Below are 18,408 nucleotides of genomic sequence, written 5' to 3'. Positions count from 1 at the left end.
GTCATAAACCATCTGATCCACCAACAAAATGCCAATAAGGTTAACATGAATAGTGGGAACAGAATATTAGGGCCTTAAAAATATATCAGGGCCTTAACAAAAATATTGGGTCCTATAAAGTACAATATATTTAGTATAGCAGCGGTCTTAGGACGCACAAAAGTAGAAGCAGACTCGCCAAACGAAGTGAGCCACGTGACACTCTTTGTTACCACTGGCTATGTCTCTGCCACACGTTTTTAAGATAATATAGGTTGACGTCGACGTGCCCATATCACACTTCCTAATCCTGTCACTAATTAAGATTTTGATGCTCATTGCTGCACTAATTATACAGGAATCTTTCTTTTTTTTAAAAGAAAAAACTAAAGATAAGTATCATAATATAATAGAAATATGTTTCTGAAGTGTCTAACAACTCTTTGTGCTATAAAATAAAGTGTAATTCCATTTCTGGCCCTGAATGAGTGGTCTCTTTACCTTTGCTGTTGCTTTCGGATATGAGATTACTAAAACAAGATAAAAATGAGTTTTTGCCCGGTCTTTTACTTTGTTTTGTTTACTGTTTTTGTGCTTTTCCTTTCTTTTTTTGTTTGGGTAATATAAGACTGATGGAAAGAGACATACGGAATAATTAGAGAACAATGATAAAAATGGTCATGTTGGGTTCTGTGGTCAGAAAATGAAGATTGATACATCAACCCAAATATAAAGATCCTTCATATCTTGGTTCTTGTATTTATGAATCCAATTGCTTACTGAATTTTTTTTTCTTAAGATTGTTCTATCTTCATCCTCTTTCCTTTTTCATCCTTGGGTTCTGGGCTTCTTTTGTGTTATTAGCAAATTCTCAATACCTTCATTAATTCTTTTCTAGTTGAATGTTTTTTTTGTAGGATTTTCGAGCTATCACTGTTTTTGCTTGTACGTGCAGATTTTCACAGCTAGGGTTTTCCAGTCATTTGCAACCTTCTTTTTTTGGCTGAAATTCAGCTGAAAACTTCAGTTTCTGAAATAGATTTCTTTTAGGGTTTTGAAGTTCTTAGCATTTATTTCGTAGATTTACCTCTCTTTTTTTTCCAACAATCATTTGGGTTGTGAATTTCTTGGATATTCAGCTTTGCACTTCTCTTTAAGCTTTTGGATATCAGCTTCTTCTTTCTTTCACGGCTAGCTTTTCAGCTATACCTTAATTTATTGGTAAATCTTTCTTAATCTTGGATGAGTTGTTTCACTACTCCTAAATAAGAGTAGCTTTTGACATTGACTAAATTAATTGTGCAGAAAATATATAAAAAATGGTGAGAGGAAAGGTAGAAATGAAACGAATAGAGAATACAACAAGCAGGCAAGTAACCTTCTCAAAGCGTCGGAATGGACTTCTAAAGAAAGCTAAGGAGCTATCTGTTCTTTGTGATGCTGAAGTTGCTTTGATCATTTTCTCACAGAAAGGAAGACTCTACGATTTCGCTAGCTCCAAGTACGTACCTTCTCCTTTTTCCCCTCTTAATTATTACCTACATATCTTCACAATAATCAATCTGCATTAAAATTAACTTAGTTTTCCTTATCCCATAAAATATAATCAATCAATTGTTTTAACGGGTCCATCATCTTCGTCTCGTACTCTCGCTATTTTAATTTGATGCTCACACTTCTTCTCTTTTTTCATTAATTAAAGAAAGTTCTCACTGTGTTCAATGTGTACGTTTTCTTATGCTCTTGCTTGCTAGTATTAATATTCTAATTTCCATCTTTGAAACTGCTGTAAGGAGAGGCATGGACTTTGTGTACTTAGAAAGTACGATGACACTGTTTTTTTTTTTTAAAAGTTCGTCTAGTCATGACCTCGCGTGCATCAAATCAATTGTGTACCCCACTCAGTCTGTTTGCTGCGTTTCGATTATTGTTTCATTACTTCTGAGACATATACTTTGATATCTCATTTACTGTGGCTAGAATCTTTACTTCATCATGTTATCACCAGTGTTTGTTTCGTCCTATGGAACAGTCCTGATAAATTTTAAGGTTTTACTACCATCTTGAGCAATCGAGTAAAACACTCCATTTGAGTCTCAATGATATTTTTCTTTCAACTTCTTCTCTACATGATTTTTTTTGTTTTGTTTGGCTCCGACCTTAAAATAAGTGTATACATGCATCTACTTTTCGATTTAAAAATCCAAATGAGTTCTGGATAATAACTAGCACATATGATCATTTAGTGAAACATGCTATATATAATTTCATTCAGTGGTGCTCAATGGAGTCTTGAACAAATATATAGCAAAGGAGCTAGCTATATGGAACATGAAGTAAGCCTAGCTAGCTATGGTGAACTTAGATTGGCTAGAAGGTTCTGATGCTGCAGATATCTCATGGTCTTTTTCATCATTTTATGCCACTCAAAGGCCTGTCCTACACTCCATGTATGATAGAGGTCTCTCTTAATTTACTACCGTATGATATACACATTTCTTTTACATCTTGAGGAAAGTTTCTTTGATGAGTGGAGTTGTTAGGTAAATGGGAGGGTTTTTTCCCTATAGAATTTGGTGGGGGAGGGGGTCGAGGTACGGCTTTTAGTCTATGTTGTTTGGACCCGGGGTGAGAGTATCCGATATGAGTGCGGAATCTAGAGGCCGAATTCATCACCACATAAATTTTAAGATACGGGTGTATGGATCCGAGTGCAAATACAAGTACTTGGATAGAACCAATAAATTATATATTACGACACATATAACTATATATCTCAATTAAAAAGTTATTGATAAAACTAATAAAATTTTATTCTTTATAAATATCTAATATTTTATAAGATATCTTGTATAACAGCAAAACATACTCATACTGTATATAACCATAGTCCATATATATAGTATATGGCATAAACCCACAAAATCAAACCAAATACCTGATCAATCTATACTTCTTGTTCATGGATGTTGTAAAAAGCACCCATGGTCAGTTGACTAAATCCAGTGTGGATCTCATACTAACATCCATACCTATGTTGTATCGACACAGGTCCGACAAGGATTTTGAAGAGCCCTCACTACATAGCTTTTAATTGCTTTAATTCTTTTGAACAATATATATGGTACATGTAATGTTGTTGTACTCCTATATATGCATCTTTTTATGTGTTAGGTCACCCTCTTATCTCTCGAGTACCCTCATTTCTTTGGGACTAAATCCAACCAAAGTCTTGTTGATTGTGTCTGAATTCATTCTTTTCATATTTTCTCTTTTTCAAGTGAAGTGATGCAACTATATAAGAAAAACTAGCTCCTATTGGAGACATTACAAATCAAACTATATGATTGTAAATCTAACACAAATTAAATGAGAAAGCAATCACAAGTTACTCAATGAGAGAACTAAAGACAAATAAAGTTAACCTATTCAAGAATCTAATTATTATCTAACACAAATTAAATGAGAAAGCAATCACAAGTTACTCAATGAGAGAACTAAAGTTAACCTATTCAAGGATCTTATTATCTAACCTCGTCAATCTCCTTACTGATTCCAGCTCCTTATTTCAGCTGAATCAGACAGGTATTTGGGACAAAATGGTAATCCGGTCGCAGATAACTAATAGAGATCGGATTATGTAGTGCCATACACTTTCAAGCCTGTCATTGATCATTTCCAGCACACGGTTGTTTGATGATTAAAAGAAGAATATCTAGCAATATTGGGACCTTACTAGCAACTCAATTTTAATTTTAATTTTAATGGTGTGAATTCATAATATTTTTTATTTCGACCCCTCCGGTGAAGTAATATTTGTGTCTTCTTCATCTGATAGATAGAGCAACATACTTTCGTATATGAAATTCTGTTCTTTGTTAAGTTTCCCCTAATTTATAACATGCCCAAACGCCAAATGACAATATATATGTTGAGTATATAGTGCCTCCATCTACTATACAAAAGCACCCCATACCTAGGTTTCCAAAGTGCAATATAATTTAGTTATGGTGAAAGCCTTACAATTACTTCATTTTGGATGATTCAGCATGCAAAAGACAATTGAGAGATATCGTGAACGTGCAAGAGAAACGGTGGTGTACAACAGCACTGAACTCCAGCAGTACATGGAGGTCAGTATTCTTTTGAATTACTTCCATGGTTTTCTCTTATGTGCGTCAAGCAATTTATTAGTATAGCAATATATGCAATAGGGCCTTAAATTTTATAATTGTGTATAGATGAATATTGGATTTCATTTGTATCAAGCTATTTGTGTTTGATTGGCAAAATATATGTGCAGCTACTTTTGAAGCTATAATTTCATTAGTGTTAGATGAAGAGGAATACTAGAGGAGATAAGAGGGTTATAGGAGCAGAGAAGACTTTGTTGTTGGAAGAGAAGTTCTTCAACATTTTTTAGTTCAATTGGCAAGTATAAAGGGGACTAACAGGAGAATTTTAGAACTACTTCTAGATAAAGCTAATCGTCTAGAAAATGCAAGAGTGAATTCAGAGTTTTAAAGATAAGACTATCCTTCTAGAGACGTACAAAAGAAGTTGTAGACAAAACTCAAACTTTATCTAGTAAAGCACTTAGAAAATTTTAATTTATATTTACACCATTACTAATCTCTCAATATTCAAAAATCTTCAACTTGAAAGACTTCGTAAATTCATCCGCACCTTGCTTAGGAGTTTTCACATATATCAGCTCCCCTTCCTTTTTGGGCAGTGCTTTCTTTGTTTCCACACACATCATTGCTCGCTCTGTTATCCAAATACCATAAACTATATTCATCCATTTTGTCTTACTTTTTTTTAACCGAGAAGAATTAACATTACGTTCTAGCACTGAAGGAAAAAAAAGGAGGAATGAACAAATTTATGACTATTGTACCACTCAATTTAGATTTGTAATACATTTTTCATTTCTTCTTGGTGGTAACCACTTCCTCTTTTTCCTTCTTATTTGCGACCACCACATCTAAATGAATCTTGGCCTTTTCTCTTTATTGTCGTAATTGTTACTATTGTTTCTTCCTCAACCATGACCACCACGTCCTATTCCTTGTCTACGTCCTTTATAGCTTTTTTCACCTCCTATCATTCTTAAGTTTCCCTTGGTTACAAAAAATAGTTCTAGCTAGTGGCTCTTTGTGTGTCATCTTGATCTTCTTCTTCATAGACTTGTAAAGAGCCCTTTAATTGTTCTAACGTCATAGAATCTAAATCTTTAGACTCCAAAATTGTGCACATCACATAATTAAAATTTAGGTGTTAAAAAATACATGATTCTTCTACCATATGGACAACTTCTACTTTCACTCACTATCTTTTTAGTTGATTCACAACGAGTTTCACTTTTGAACAATAATCGAAAAATGGATTCGGATATTTTCCTTTTTAAAGCTTCAAAGTCAGCCTTTAGAGATTGAAGCTTTACTTTTTTCATTTTATCAACTCTTTAGAGAGAATTTTGTACATCGCTCTAGTTTCTTTTGACCTTCTCAACTTGGCATCATCCAAGCGTTAGTGAATGAGAGTGAAAGCTCGTCAATAAGAGAATATGGCACTCATGGAAGAAGCAACAGTAACAACTCTACTAATAAAGAAAGACCAACAATCATTTAGGGATTATGATTGGGGACAAGGAAGAGGGGAGGACGTGGTTGCCATCAAGAAACAAATGAAAAAGGTATGATAAAATCTAAACTTGAGTGCTAAAATTGTCATATCTTTGACCATTACTCTTAGAGTGCCACACAACATTGAAGAGAAAACCAACTTTATTGATGACGAGAAAGAAGGTAATGCCAATATTTTTCTGATATTTAAGGGACAAAAGACTAGGATGGTTGCAGTCTCTGGTATTTGGACAATGGACCAAGCAATTATAAGTGTGGATACAAAGAATGTATTGCCAAGGAGTAAGTGGAGCTCAATGTTTGAAGACTCGTGATCAAGCATTGCAGATATTTTTATGAAGCCTCTAAAGTTTGAAGATTTTGAAAATTAGGATCAAGACTTGGAGTAAATCAAAGAAGAAAATTCAAAAATTAAGGGTGTGGATGTTGTAGATGTAAATTGGGATTTTCTTCTTTGCTTCAAGTCTTGATCTCAGTCTAAGTTGCTCGGACTTGGGTGCGGGTATCCGATACGGGAATTGATCCGAGTATCGGATTCGGCAAAATCTAAATTTTAAGATTCGGGGGTGCGGATCCGGATATGGATACGGGTGCTGGGATTCGGCTAATAAAAAAATAGAGCTATAAAAATATTGTAAATTTTGAGTATTCTGTGAAAACTTACATAAATATTGTAGAGTTCAATCTTTCATTCTCCAAGATGGACATTATTTGTCCTAAATCTATTTTTATTTTTGATTTGAGAAATCAAAATCTCTATTTTTCTCCCAAATTTGTCAATGGACTCTAGCCAAAGTATCCGAAGTCAGTTGACTAAATCCGGGACGTATCTCTTCTCCGTCCCCGTCTCGTATCGGGACGGGACGACACCAAAATCGAAGAGTCCCCGCAACTTAAATCTCAGTCTTCAAAAATCTGAAAACTTAAAGAATCCGTAAAAGTGTTTACAACTAGATCATGAGTCTTCATATATTTGAACTCCAAGACTTTCATGAAATACTTTTTTGTATCGGCAACACATATGGTTGGTGCTCCGTTGTCCAAATATTACGAACGGCAATCAACCTCAGCCTTCTCTATATCATGATCTCTAAATGATTTTCGACGTTTCTCTTCATTGTTGGAACTATTATATTATTGCATATTCCTCTTTCACGACCGCTACATCCATGCCCTTTATAACTCTTTTCACCTCCATCATCCTTTAGGGATGCCTTGATTTTAAGAAAGTTGCTCTATTGGCTCTTCTTGTGTCCTCTTGATCTTTTCTTCACGGGGTTGTAAAGAACCTTTCAATTGCCCTCTCATCCTAAAGTTTAAATTTTTAGACTCCTCAATATCATACATCACATAATTAAATTTAAATGTTAAAAAATGCACGAACTTTTCCACCACATGGATATCTTTTACTTTTTTCCCTTACCTTTTAATTTATCATAACAACCTTTATTTTTCGAAAAATAATTCAAAACTTTCTTTGTTTTTAAAGCTTTAATGCGTATGAACTCTTTGGAGAAATTTTTTAAAATCTCCTAAGCTTCTTTTGAGGTGGTTGCATTGGCTACGTCTTCAAATATGACATCTTCCTAACATTGGCGATGGGAGTGAGAGTTTGTTAATCTTTTCTTCTTATCTTTTCCAAACATGTTGTTATTTTGAAGCAAAGGTTCCTCATTATTGTCACAGTGGCAATTTTCTTAAGCCCAAGATTCACCTCCATGTGGAAGTCAAGCTTAGCACCTGACTTCAGCCTTCCAACACTTAGTTTTATTTTAAGGTCATTTAAATCTGATTTGCTTGTAAGGTAGCAGAGTGAACAAAAAGCAAATGTTAAAAGCACACAATATACAGGAAACTTTTTTCACAACTTGTATTATAAGGTGAATACAAGAAGACAAAAAAGCCAACATTTGACCAAGTACGAAGAATACCTTAGTTTAATGCCTTAGAATATTTTTGCTACCCATAGGAATTCGCTCTTTTTACCCGAAATTAGGTGCGACTAGCATACATTTATAGCGCAGTCAGCCTATTACACATGACATACTCTCATGAGTCAGCTTTTCCTAATTCAGTTGACATCCCCAACTGATAAGCCATAAAAATATGCATTCACTTAGCCTACAAATCTGCCTTCACTGGACAATAGTAGAAATATTCGCCCAACTATTTTTTTTTTCATGTGCTTGATATGCTTGTCAACTGCCTCATGTGCATTTCATATGTGTGTCTTACACGCAACTGCATGCTTTGAGTCAAGGCCAACGGCTAGCCTCGTCAACTTTGCCATGTCAGTTGCCTCTACCGAGTCCTATGTACATGCCCATACACCTAACTGATACACATGACAAGTTCCACACATGACCATGCTAATTCAGCATTGCCCACATCTTGATTGCGCCAAGACCTTGCTTTGGCATCAAGTCATTATGCCATGATGCCATTATCCATGGTAAGTTATTTGCCCGTATTGTTACTAGGTGTCTGCCCACTCACCCAAGCTAAGACAACACTCGGTTGTCATTCCTTTAACACTAAGTCACTTTGCCTTATCGCCTAGGACTCTTTTGTTGCTACATTACTTTTCCACCGCACAATGGCCCATGACAATGAGCAACATGTCAAACCCTTGTCATGTCTGTGCCATAATCCGATCTACTTGGATAAGGGGCAAACAAACTACCCCCACCCAAAAAATTCATCGTCCTTGATGAAGCAGGTTCCGCATTTTTCAGCACCACCATAGGTCCCAAATATACACATTACTATTCTCTACCTTGCTGCTCCGCTTTACTATCATCTTCTGTAAGTAGAGCAGTAATGCGTTCAAGCTTTGAGCATTTCTTTAACGAATAAGGTCTTTTGCAAAGAAAGCAACCATCAAATTTGCCACTTTGTTCCCCTTTCTTTGAAGTTCTTGCACTTTGCTTTTCCTTCTTGTTGCCATTGTCCCCAACAACATCACCCTTGTCATTTCCCCTTTTCTTCCTTTCTGTTGCCTTGTCCTTGTTCTTATGTTTGAACTTAGACATAAAATAAAAGTTAGAATCTTCTTGTCCCAATCGGAAGTCACCTAATGCATCCGCAACTGTAATAGTACTAGGAAGGTCTTTCACGTTCGGCCTTCGAAGTTCTATTTGCGCCCACGAATGCACCCATACAAGAATTTTTGTAACTTGTCTTCCTCAAACATATTGCTTATGTCTAGCATCAAAAAACTAAAATCTTTGACCTATTCCCTAGCCGTTCTAGTTTGCCTCAACTTTTTCAAATAATCTCTAGCAATCCAGTCTGCATTGCTAGGAAAGAATTGTTCTTTCAATTTTTTATTCAGCCCTTTCCAAAAGTTAATTTTAGGCCAGCCAGCACTCATGTCGGCTGCCATGCATGTATGAAACCATAGTTTAGCGTCGTCTACCAAGTACATTGTTGTAATAGTGACTTTGTCCTCATCTCGCATATGGGCAACATAAAAGTACTGCTCCATATCCCACATGAAGTCTTCGAGTTTCTTGGCACTCCTTACATTATTAAACTTTTTTGGCTCCGATATTTTGACCTTGGGATGATCTGCACTATGCTATGTGTTACATGGTAATTTTTTTTTTGTTTTGACACTACACGGCAGTCACTGTCACGACCCGAATTTCCCACCCTCGGGAGTCGTGATGGCGCCTGCTCGTAGAAGCTAGGCAAGCCATGAAATTAGAAATCTTAACCCTTTTCATTTTTAATACCTTTAATTATTGATAATAACAGGTGATAAACAAAGAAATAATAGCGGAAGAATTTAAGCGGAAGAATTAGACAAATATAATACCAAATCGTTACTAATAGCCAACATATGTCTCTACCCAGAAACCGCTGCCACAACATTCACGGACTGTCTATGATTACTACATACAAATGTCTGAAAGAAAGAAACTCAGTCTGTCTCGGATACAAATGATAACAGAACAAAATAGTTGATAGAAGAGACGCCGGGCCTGCGGATGCCTGCAGGACTACCTCGGGATCTCTGTGGACTGAAGGCTGGCTCCCAAACTACTGCTGCTACCCCAGTAGTGCTCTGGTATCTGCACATAGTGCAGAGCGTAGCATCAGCACAACCGACCTCATGTGCTGGTAAGTGCCTGGCCTAACCCCGGCGAGGTAGTGACGAGGCTAGGACCAGACTCCTGATAAACCTGTGCAGTTATACATATATATACAGCAGAAAATAAACTAGAACAAATGATTTAAAGCTGGGAAGGAGGAACATGCTTCGGGGACTAACAGATAAAACAAAATCTCAAGAGAATTATCAAGAAACCGAAAATTCAACTTCTATCAAGGATAAGGAAAACAAAGGCAATTTACACTTTCGGGTCACATCTCGTTGCAGGCGTGCAACCCGATCCCATTTCTCATATCCTTGTGGTAGGCGTACCACCCGATCCCATTTCATTATATCTGTCATGGGCGGCTTTCCAGCCATGCCCCATGACCCCTTGGGCGCGCCCCGTGGCGTCCTAGCGAACCTCCCAATGCCTAGCGCCACGGACGGTCCCGTGGTCTTGGCCGCGCCAAGTGACAAGCGCGCAGGTGCCTCTGTCGCCCCACCGATATCCCTCGCGAGCGCCAAGCCGCAGAGAAGCCAACAGCGCCGCGCGTGCAGACCGTGATGCCAAAGACACTGCTGCTGACAACGGACCTGCTGCTGCCTTATAGAAGACTAAGTCATTTTCATTGTAAATATAGAGTAGTTTTATTTCATGTACTTCCATTATGTTTCTCTAGCTTAATCAAGTCTAGTCCTGTAACTTTGGATTATTTTTTTTAAGTACTATTAGGGGGGATCAAGCAATCAAAACTTTCTAGCAAGCAAGCAATTCTCTGTACTGGTGTCTCTCCCCCTCGACACCGCGTTGCTTTTCTGTAATAGCTTTCATTAATGCAATCAAGCTTTCTTTCATTCTGAATTCTCATTTCTGTTCTCTCAATTGCTCTTGATATTGGTTTTCCCGTACGGCACTGACAATCTCGTCTAGCGTACGGAGGGGACCTCAGTTGGCGGACAGCAACTGCACTGACATCAGTTGCCTAGCCTTACGTCGCCCTTCCAAGGAATCTCAGGAAGGCGCCGCGTAACAGGTTGGATGTTTCTGAGCCTAGCCGTGTGCTAGCTTGCATAGTGGCTCGTTCTTCATTATTTGAGCGTATTCGAGATCGCCAATATAATGATCCTCACTTGCTTGTCCTTAGGGACACGGTGCGGCACGTGGGTGCCAAGCAGGTTACAGTTGGAGATGATGGAGTTTTGAGGATTCAGGGTCGTATTTGTGTGCCTAATGTGGATGGACTTCGTGAGTTGATTCTAGAGGAGGCCCATAGTTCTCGGTATTCTATTCATCCGGGCGCCGCTAAGATGTATCAGGACTTGCGGCAGCATTATTGGTGGAGGAGGATGAAGAAGGATATTGTTGCGTATGTAGCTTGGTGTTTGAATTGTCAGCAGGTAAACTACAAGCATCAGAGACCTAGTGGTTTGCTTCAGAAGGTTGAGATTCCTGAGTGGAAGTGGGAGCGTATCACTATGGACTTCGTTGTTGGACTCCCACAGACTCAGAGGAAGTTCAACGCAGTGTGGGTTATTGTTGATAAGCTGACTAAGTCAGCGCATTTCATTCCTGTGGCAATCTCCTATTCTTCAGAGAGGTTAGCTGAGTTCTATATCCAAGGAACGCAGTTTACCTCGCATTTCTGGAGGGTAATTCAGCGTTAGTTGGGTACTTGGGTCGAGTTGAGCATAGCATTTCATCCTTAGACGAACGGACAGTCCGAGCGTACTATTCAGATTTTGGAGGATATGCTCCGAGTATGTGTTATCGACTTTGGAGGTTCGTGGGATCAGTTCTTGCCATAGCAGAGTTCGCCTACAACAATAGCTATCAGTCGAGCATCCAGATGGCCCCCTATGAGGCATTATATAGTAGACGATGTTGATCGCCAGTTGGGTGGTTTGAGCCGGGAGAGGCTCGGTTGTTGGGTACGGATTTGGTACAGGATGCCTTGGACAAGGTTAAGATCATTCAGGATAGGCTTCGTACAGCTCAGTCTAGGCAAAAGAGTTATGCCGACCGCAAGGTTCGTGATGTGGCATTCATGGTTGGAGAGCGAGTGTTGCTTCGGGTGTCACCCATGAAGGGCGTGATGAGATTTGGGAAGAAGGGCAAGCTAAGCCCTAGGTTCATCGGTCCTTTTGAGATTCTCAATCGAGTGCGAGAGGTGGATTATAGACTTGCATTGCCACGAGTTTATCGGCAGTGCATCCAGTGTTTCATGTGTCCATGCTTCGGAAGTATCACGACAATCCATCCCATGTGTTAGACTTCAGCACTGTCCAGTTGGTCAAGGACTTGACCGATGAGGAGGAGCCGGTAGCCATTCTAGACCGGCAGGTTCGTCAGTTGAGATCGAAGAATTTCCCTTCAGTTTGTGTGCAGTGGAGAGGTCAGCCTGTTGAGGCAGCAACCTGGGAGTCCGAGTCCGATATGCGGAGCCGTTATCCTTATCTTTTCACCGAATCAGGTACTTTTCTATGTCCGTTCGAGGACGAACGATTGTCTTAGAGGTGGAGAATGTGATGACCCTAAAGGTCATCTCTTGTTTTAGAATTCAAAACTGTGTTCTGAGGCCTTGAAAACCTCATTTTGTCTCACCTCAATTTGCGTGCACAGTCTGGGCGCGTTTCCGGAAAGCTTTTATGTGAAATTTAAGAAAAATAATGAAATTGGCCTTTAAAATTGATTAAAATTGACATTCGTCAACATTCTTGGTAAACGGACCTGGACCCGTGATCCGACGGTCCAGTAGGGTCCGCAGTAAAATATGGGACTCGAGCATATGCCCAGAACGAATTCCGATGTCCCATGCTCGAGAAAAGAATTTTTAAAGAAAATTATTTAATGGAAAATATAAAGGTTTTTTGAAATGAAACATGTGTGTTCTTGATGGTATCGGGCCCGTATGTTGGTTCTGGAGCTCGGTACAGGTTTTAAAAATAATAAATAAGTCGAATCTGAGAAATTTGGTAAGAATCGGAGTTGATTTGGTAATAATCGGACCTTAAGTTGAGAAAATGGAATTTCAATGTTCTTGAAGAATTTCATGAATTTGAGGTTAAATTTGTAGTTGTTGATGTTATTTTGATGATTTGATCGCACGAGCAAGTCCGTAAGATGTTTTTAAACTTGCGTGCATGTTTGGTTTGGAGCCCCGAGGGCTCGGGAGAGTTTTGGATAGGCCACAGAGTGAATTTGGACTTGGGAGAATTGCTGGTATGTTGCAGCTGTGTAACGGGCCTCTGATCTCGCAAGACTTCGCAACTGCGAAGTTCTCAGGCTTGGGGAAATGCGACCCAGGCATCGCAATTGCGAACTAAGCCTGGTCAGGCCATTCTCGCAAATGCGACACTTTGGTCGCAAATGCGAAAAAGTAGGAGTCGCAAATGCGACATATCCTTCACAAATGAGAAGGTAGCAGACTTCTGAAGGGTTTGCAATTGCGAGCTCCTGTTCGCAATTGCGATAACTACACCTACTAAATGAGATTTCAGACGGGATTTTCTTCATTTTTCCAACTCTCTTAAACCCTAAATCTCCTTAGGCAATTTTTCAAAGGCACAAACTTCTACGAATCATTAGTAAGTAATCTCTAAGTTATTTTCTTCAATCTATAATATCTTTTTACATGATTTCACTTCAAAAGCTAGGGTTTTTCATGGGAAATTGGGTGTTTTTGGGTAGAAGTTAGGATTTTCAAATTTTGGGGATTTGCACCTCAATTTGAGGTCCGATTTCAAAACTAATTACATATTTGAGTTCGTGAGTGAATGGGTGATCGGGTTTTGGTTCGAACTTCGGGTTTTGATCAAGCGGGCCCGGGGTTGATTTTTGACTTTTTGGGGAAAACAATGGGAAATCTATCTTCATGCATTAGAATTGGTTTATTTAGCATTTATTGATATCATTAAGTAATTTTGACTAGATACAAGCGAATTGGAAGTGGAACCGAGAGGTAAAGCGGTAGAAGAGGCTTAATTTGTCCGTGGAATCGAGGTAAGTATTTGGCCTAACCTTAGCTTGAGGGAATAAGAGTTGTGGTTTATTTGCTCTATGTTTGTATTGAGTACGACGTATAGGTGTGGCGACGAGTATCTTTACGTTGGTGTCAAGCTTGCCCGTGAGTCTTATACCATGATTGTTGTGACTCTATTATGTATCGATCTTGCTCAGAATGATGATTATTAATGTTGAACAAAGCTCATGAAAGTTTCTTGGTAATTGACTATTGTTGAGTATTGACTCAAATTGAAGTTTCATTTTGTAAAGAAATTGTCGAAAATGAGATTGGTTATAGCTGAATCCCTTGCCGGGACATTTTGTTGATATTGTTGATTCCCTTGCCGGGATATTATTGTTGATATGTTGATTCCCTTGCCGGGACACATTGTTTTCTATTGTTTTGGTGAGGAAGAGTGTAAAGCACGAATGGTGATGCCGTGCATGACATTGTGAGTGAGTGTAATACACGAAGGGTGATGCCGTGTCGATATTATGAGTGTTAATGCACGAAGGGTGATGCTGTGCCATGATTTGAGAGTTAATGCACGAAGGGTGATGCCGTGCCGATATTATGAGTGTTAATGCACGAAGGGTGATGTCGTGCCATGATTTGAGTGTTAATGAATGAAGGGTGATGTCGTGCCGATGTTGTGAGGAATAATTCACGAAGAGTGATGCCGTGCCATGATTATGAGAGGTAATGCACGAAGGGTGATGCCGTGCCGTTTCTGTCGATTCATATGGTGAGAACAAGAGTAAAAGCTCGAAGGGTGTTTCCGTGCACATGTTACCGTTTCATTAATCTTGTTGATTTATTTATGATGTTCATTATGCTTCCCTATTGATGCTTCCTTAGTGGTTTACTATTAAAATCTAATATTTCCCGCAGCATGTCCCCTTCCCACCTTATTCTGTTGATTCTTTTATTATGTTTCTGCTTGTATATGATTTATCTGCACATGTATATATGATTATCGTGTCTTAGCCTCGTCACTACTTCGCCGAGGTTAGGCTCCGCACTTACTCAGCACATGGGGTCGGTTGTACTGATACTACACTCTGCACTCTTTTGTGCAGATTTCGGACCGGACCCAGTGAGTAGCTGGGGTAGCTGCCTTCAGTCCAGAGAGACCAAGGTAGATCTGCTGGCGTCTGCAGAGCCTAGAGTCCCCCTTCCCTGTTTAGCTTTTCTACTGTCTCTTATCATTCCGAGAACAATTGTACTTCTCTTTCCAGACTTATATTTGTAGTAAAAAATCTTAGTCGTTCGTGAATTTGTGACACCAGATTCGTGGGTAGACATGTATTGGAGTATTTGGATTTATTTTAACTCTTCTGTGCTTTTCATTTGTTTAGCTATAGTTACTGTTTATAATTGTTTGGGTTTATTGTTAATGTGTAGAACCTTAATAGTTGGCTTGCCTAGCTTTCACGAGTAGTCGCCATCACGATACCCGAGGGTGAAAAATCCGGGTCGTGACAAATATAATTGGTTTTTTTAATATATAGAATGAAGACATGGAATACTAGATAACAAAATATAACTTAGGAATAAGTACTAAACGATAAACAACGACTCCCATCCCTTCAATTTTCTCTTATAATCTTATAAACCTTGGATTCATCTTTCCTCTTTTCCAAATTGTACCACTCCATTCACAAGAGAGACTCGTATGATCACCCGGTCTCTAACTGTAAATTCCAAGTCTACTTTTTCTCGTTTGTACAAGATTTTTGTTTGCTTTCTGATGTAAGTAATATCTGTCTGATGGGCTGGACCTTATCCACAAATTCTCATACTACTAAGTCTGAACCTAATGCCTTAGCCTCATTGTTTTTAATCATCTAATAAGGGAGCAACATCGTCATAGCGTTTCATACAATGGCATCTTAATACTCTTAGTGAAAGCTATCGTTGTAGGTAAATTTAGCTTAACGTTGGGAATCATCCCAACTACCTCCAAGAGCTAATATCAAGATCTCAACATGTCCTCCTAGATTTTTATAGTACGTTCAAATTGCCTGTCTGTCTGTGGATGAAATGCAGTACAAAGATCTACTTGTGTACTCAATAGTTATTGAAAATATTTTTAAAAGCGTGAAGTAAATTGTGATACTCTTTCAGAAATGATGGACAATAAAATCCTATAGGGTCGGACAATTTTCAATTCATGTATATTTGTGCATATATCACCTCTCTATAAAAGTATTTACAAGTAAGAAGTATTCTTTCTATGAAATCCCATATAAAATTTTCCACATATAATCATAACTTCTTATTGTTTGAGGTAGTTCCGTCATAAAATTCACTATAATTATATTCCATTCCACTTTAAAATCTCGAGTTGTTGTAGTGGTCCTATAAGTCACAAATGCTTCCCTTGATATACCAACAAGTCAAATATTTAGAAATAAGTTAAGAAAATTTGAAATTTGTTCTTTCTTTTCTCACAAATACAATTTTTCTAGTCACGGTACATCTTATTGGACTCCGAATGTATAGTGTATCAAGAGTTGTGAGATCCTCAGGAATAACTCGTCTTAACCCATTTACGTCTAATACACGTGACCAGTAACCTAGTAAAAGAATACCATCACTATCAATCATATCCTTGATTTCACTACCCAGGACCTCACCACATTACTTAGTCGCTCGTCTTTATATTGAGTGGCCTTTATATACTCTACTAGTGAAGACTTAAGCTTTAACACAAGCCATCAATCTCTCTTAATTCCTCGTACTAAATTTGATACTGGTACCCTCTAGTTTATGCATATCTTCAGCCAAAAGTCCCCAGCTATACGTCCAAACTATCTATAGATTTTCTGCTCGATACATCAGCCATAACATTCACTTTCCCAAGATAATACAAAATAGTTATTATTAGTCCTTGAGAAGTTCAATCCATCGAAGCTATTGAAGATCCCAATCTCTGCTAAAATATTTACTTCAAGCTCTTATGGTCGTCAGTTTTGTCGTATGAGTAGTGTCTCTAGATATTTAGAGCAAATACCATTGCGGCCATCAAAGTAGAATAGTTTTGTCCCTTTTTTTAGTTGTATTAAAGCATAAGCTATCCCAATTATTGTACATGATAATACATCCTAATCCAACTTTTGAAGCATTACATAATAACGTGAATCCACTAGAACTTTGTGGTAAAGCTAATACTGATAGTGGTCAAACATGTCTTGAGCTTCTAAAAGCTTTACTCACATTTCTTTGTCCACTGAAACTTTAGATTATCTTGGTAAATGGCGCCACTACTATGGAGAAATTCTATAGAAAATAGCTTGTAGTAGCCTCCCTAGCCCAAGAAGTTGTGAATCTTCATAGAAGTAGTTGATCCTTGCCACTTCTAAGCTGCTTCTACGAAATATCTTCCTTTTTTATTCTAAGATGATGATAACCAGACTAAAGATCAATGGCTCCTTGAAACAGATCAAACAAGTTATCTATACAAGACAATGGGCGCTTATTGTGTATTGTTATTTTATTTAATTATCTGTAGTTGATGCACATTCTTAAGGACTTATTCTGTCTCTTTTTTTTTTCAAAAAATATTGGTGTACCCCATGGCGCAACAATCCATATGATAAAACTCGTATCCAATATCGAAATTGTTCATTAGCTCTCTCAATTTCACTGGTGCTATATGACATGATTTACGTGTCAGGTGTCAAATCAATACCGAAGTCTATTTCTCATATTGAAGGTAGTCTTGGTAAATTCTTAGGAATACAATAGAGAATCTCTCACTATGATACTTTTAATTTTCAAAGTAGGTTTCACATCTCTTGGATCCCTTTACGGAAGTTACGAGACGCTAACCACTCTTATTCAATATTTATAGAGCCTTCTTAAGTGATATAACCTCGACTATCACTGGGATATAATTATTTCTGTTTTTATTTTTATTTTTTTGCAATTAGTTTTAATTACTAGATATGTCAATTTAACTACCTTCGCGTGGTAATAAAAGGTAATATGGTAAGATGATAACCAATCATATCTATAAGCACGTCAAAATCAACAAGGTCAAGTACAATTTGGCTAGATAGGGTATCCTCTCTCTCAACTTGAATCTGATAATCTTAATACAAAGTTTCAACTATACGAGATTCTCCACAAAGTAGCAACTATTAAAGGATATTTTAATATCTCAAGATGTCATTTATCTAACTCTTCTTCCCATAAACAAATTCTTATTGCGAGATTTCCTAGTCTCTACCTTCTTAAATGAATTTTTAGTTGCAGGCCAATCACATTCAGTTCTTAAATTTTTTTTTTTTGCAAGTTCAACTTCCACATAATAGGTCAGAGTCTTCGTATATGAAATTATTGCCTTGTTTAAACGGTTAACCAACCATTCGACAAATTTCTAAACGTACCTAATCAGCTGATAAGTCTGGTGTCAGATGTCAGTACATATATCGTTTGAATTAATTTCTTAAGCACCTATTAGGTCTACGCTTTCGACTATCGAGAAGTAAAGGATTCATAAAAAGTTCACTAAACTTATTTCTAAGTCAGTTATGTCATTCCTAACCGCATCCCTAACAATGAGGTTTCATTTCATATATTCGTCATGTACTCAAGTCGATAAGTTGCTAGATCCACAGACCTCTCGCTGGAACATTATAGAGCTCATAATGCTTTAAGTGTTTCGCCAAAA

General features: G+C 37.9%; 1 protein-coding gene across 1 annotated transcript; it reads left to right on the top strand.

Moving 5' to 3' along the window:
• The first annotated feature begins 553 nt into the window (after positions 1-553).
• Positions 554-4,183, top strand: LOC109214971 (MADS-box protein AGL42-like). Its single transcript, XM_019378952.1, has 3 exons — positions 554-1,200; positions 1,285-1,480; positions 4,028-4,183. Exons 2-3 carry the CDS (start codon positions 1,299-1,301, stop codon positions 4,176-4,178), a joined length of 333 nt encoding a protein of 110 aa, XP_019234497.1. The 5' UTR covers positions 554-1,200; positions 1,285-1,298; the 3' UTR covers positions 4,179-4,183.
• Positions 4,184-18,408: the final 14,225 nt, after the last annotated feature.

This window comes from Nicotiana attenuata, unplaced genomic scaffold, assembly GCF_001879085.1.
Source record: "Nicotiana attenuata strain UT unplaced genomic scaffold, NIATTr2, whole genome shotgun sequence".
NCBI lineage: Eukaryota > Viridiplantae > Streptophyta > Magnoliopsida > Solanales > Solanaceae > Nicotiana > Nicotiana attenuata.
The sequence above is the reverse complement of the archived record's forward strand: the minus strand, read 5'-3'. Positions and strand labels throughout refer to the sequence as shown.

What these genes read in the sequence shown, in the direction of transcription:
- LOC109214971 (XM_019378952.1), top strand. Translation starts at nt 1,299, where the DNA reads ATGGTGAGAGGAAAGGTAGAAATGAAACGAATAGAGAATACAACAAGC. An exon ending in TACGATTTCGCTAGCTCCAA is followed by an intron (nt 1,481 to 4,027) that starts GTACGTACCTTC and finishes TGGATGATTCAG; the next exon opens with CATGCAAAAGACAATTGAGA.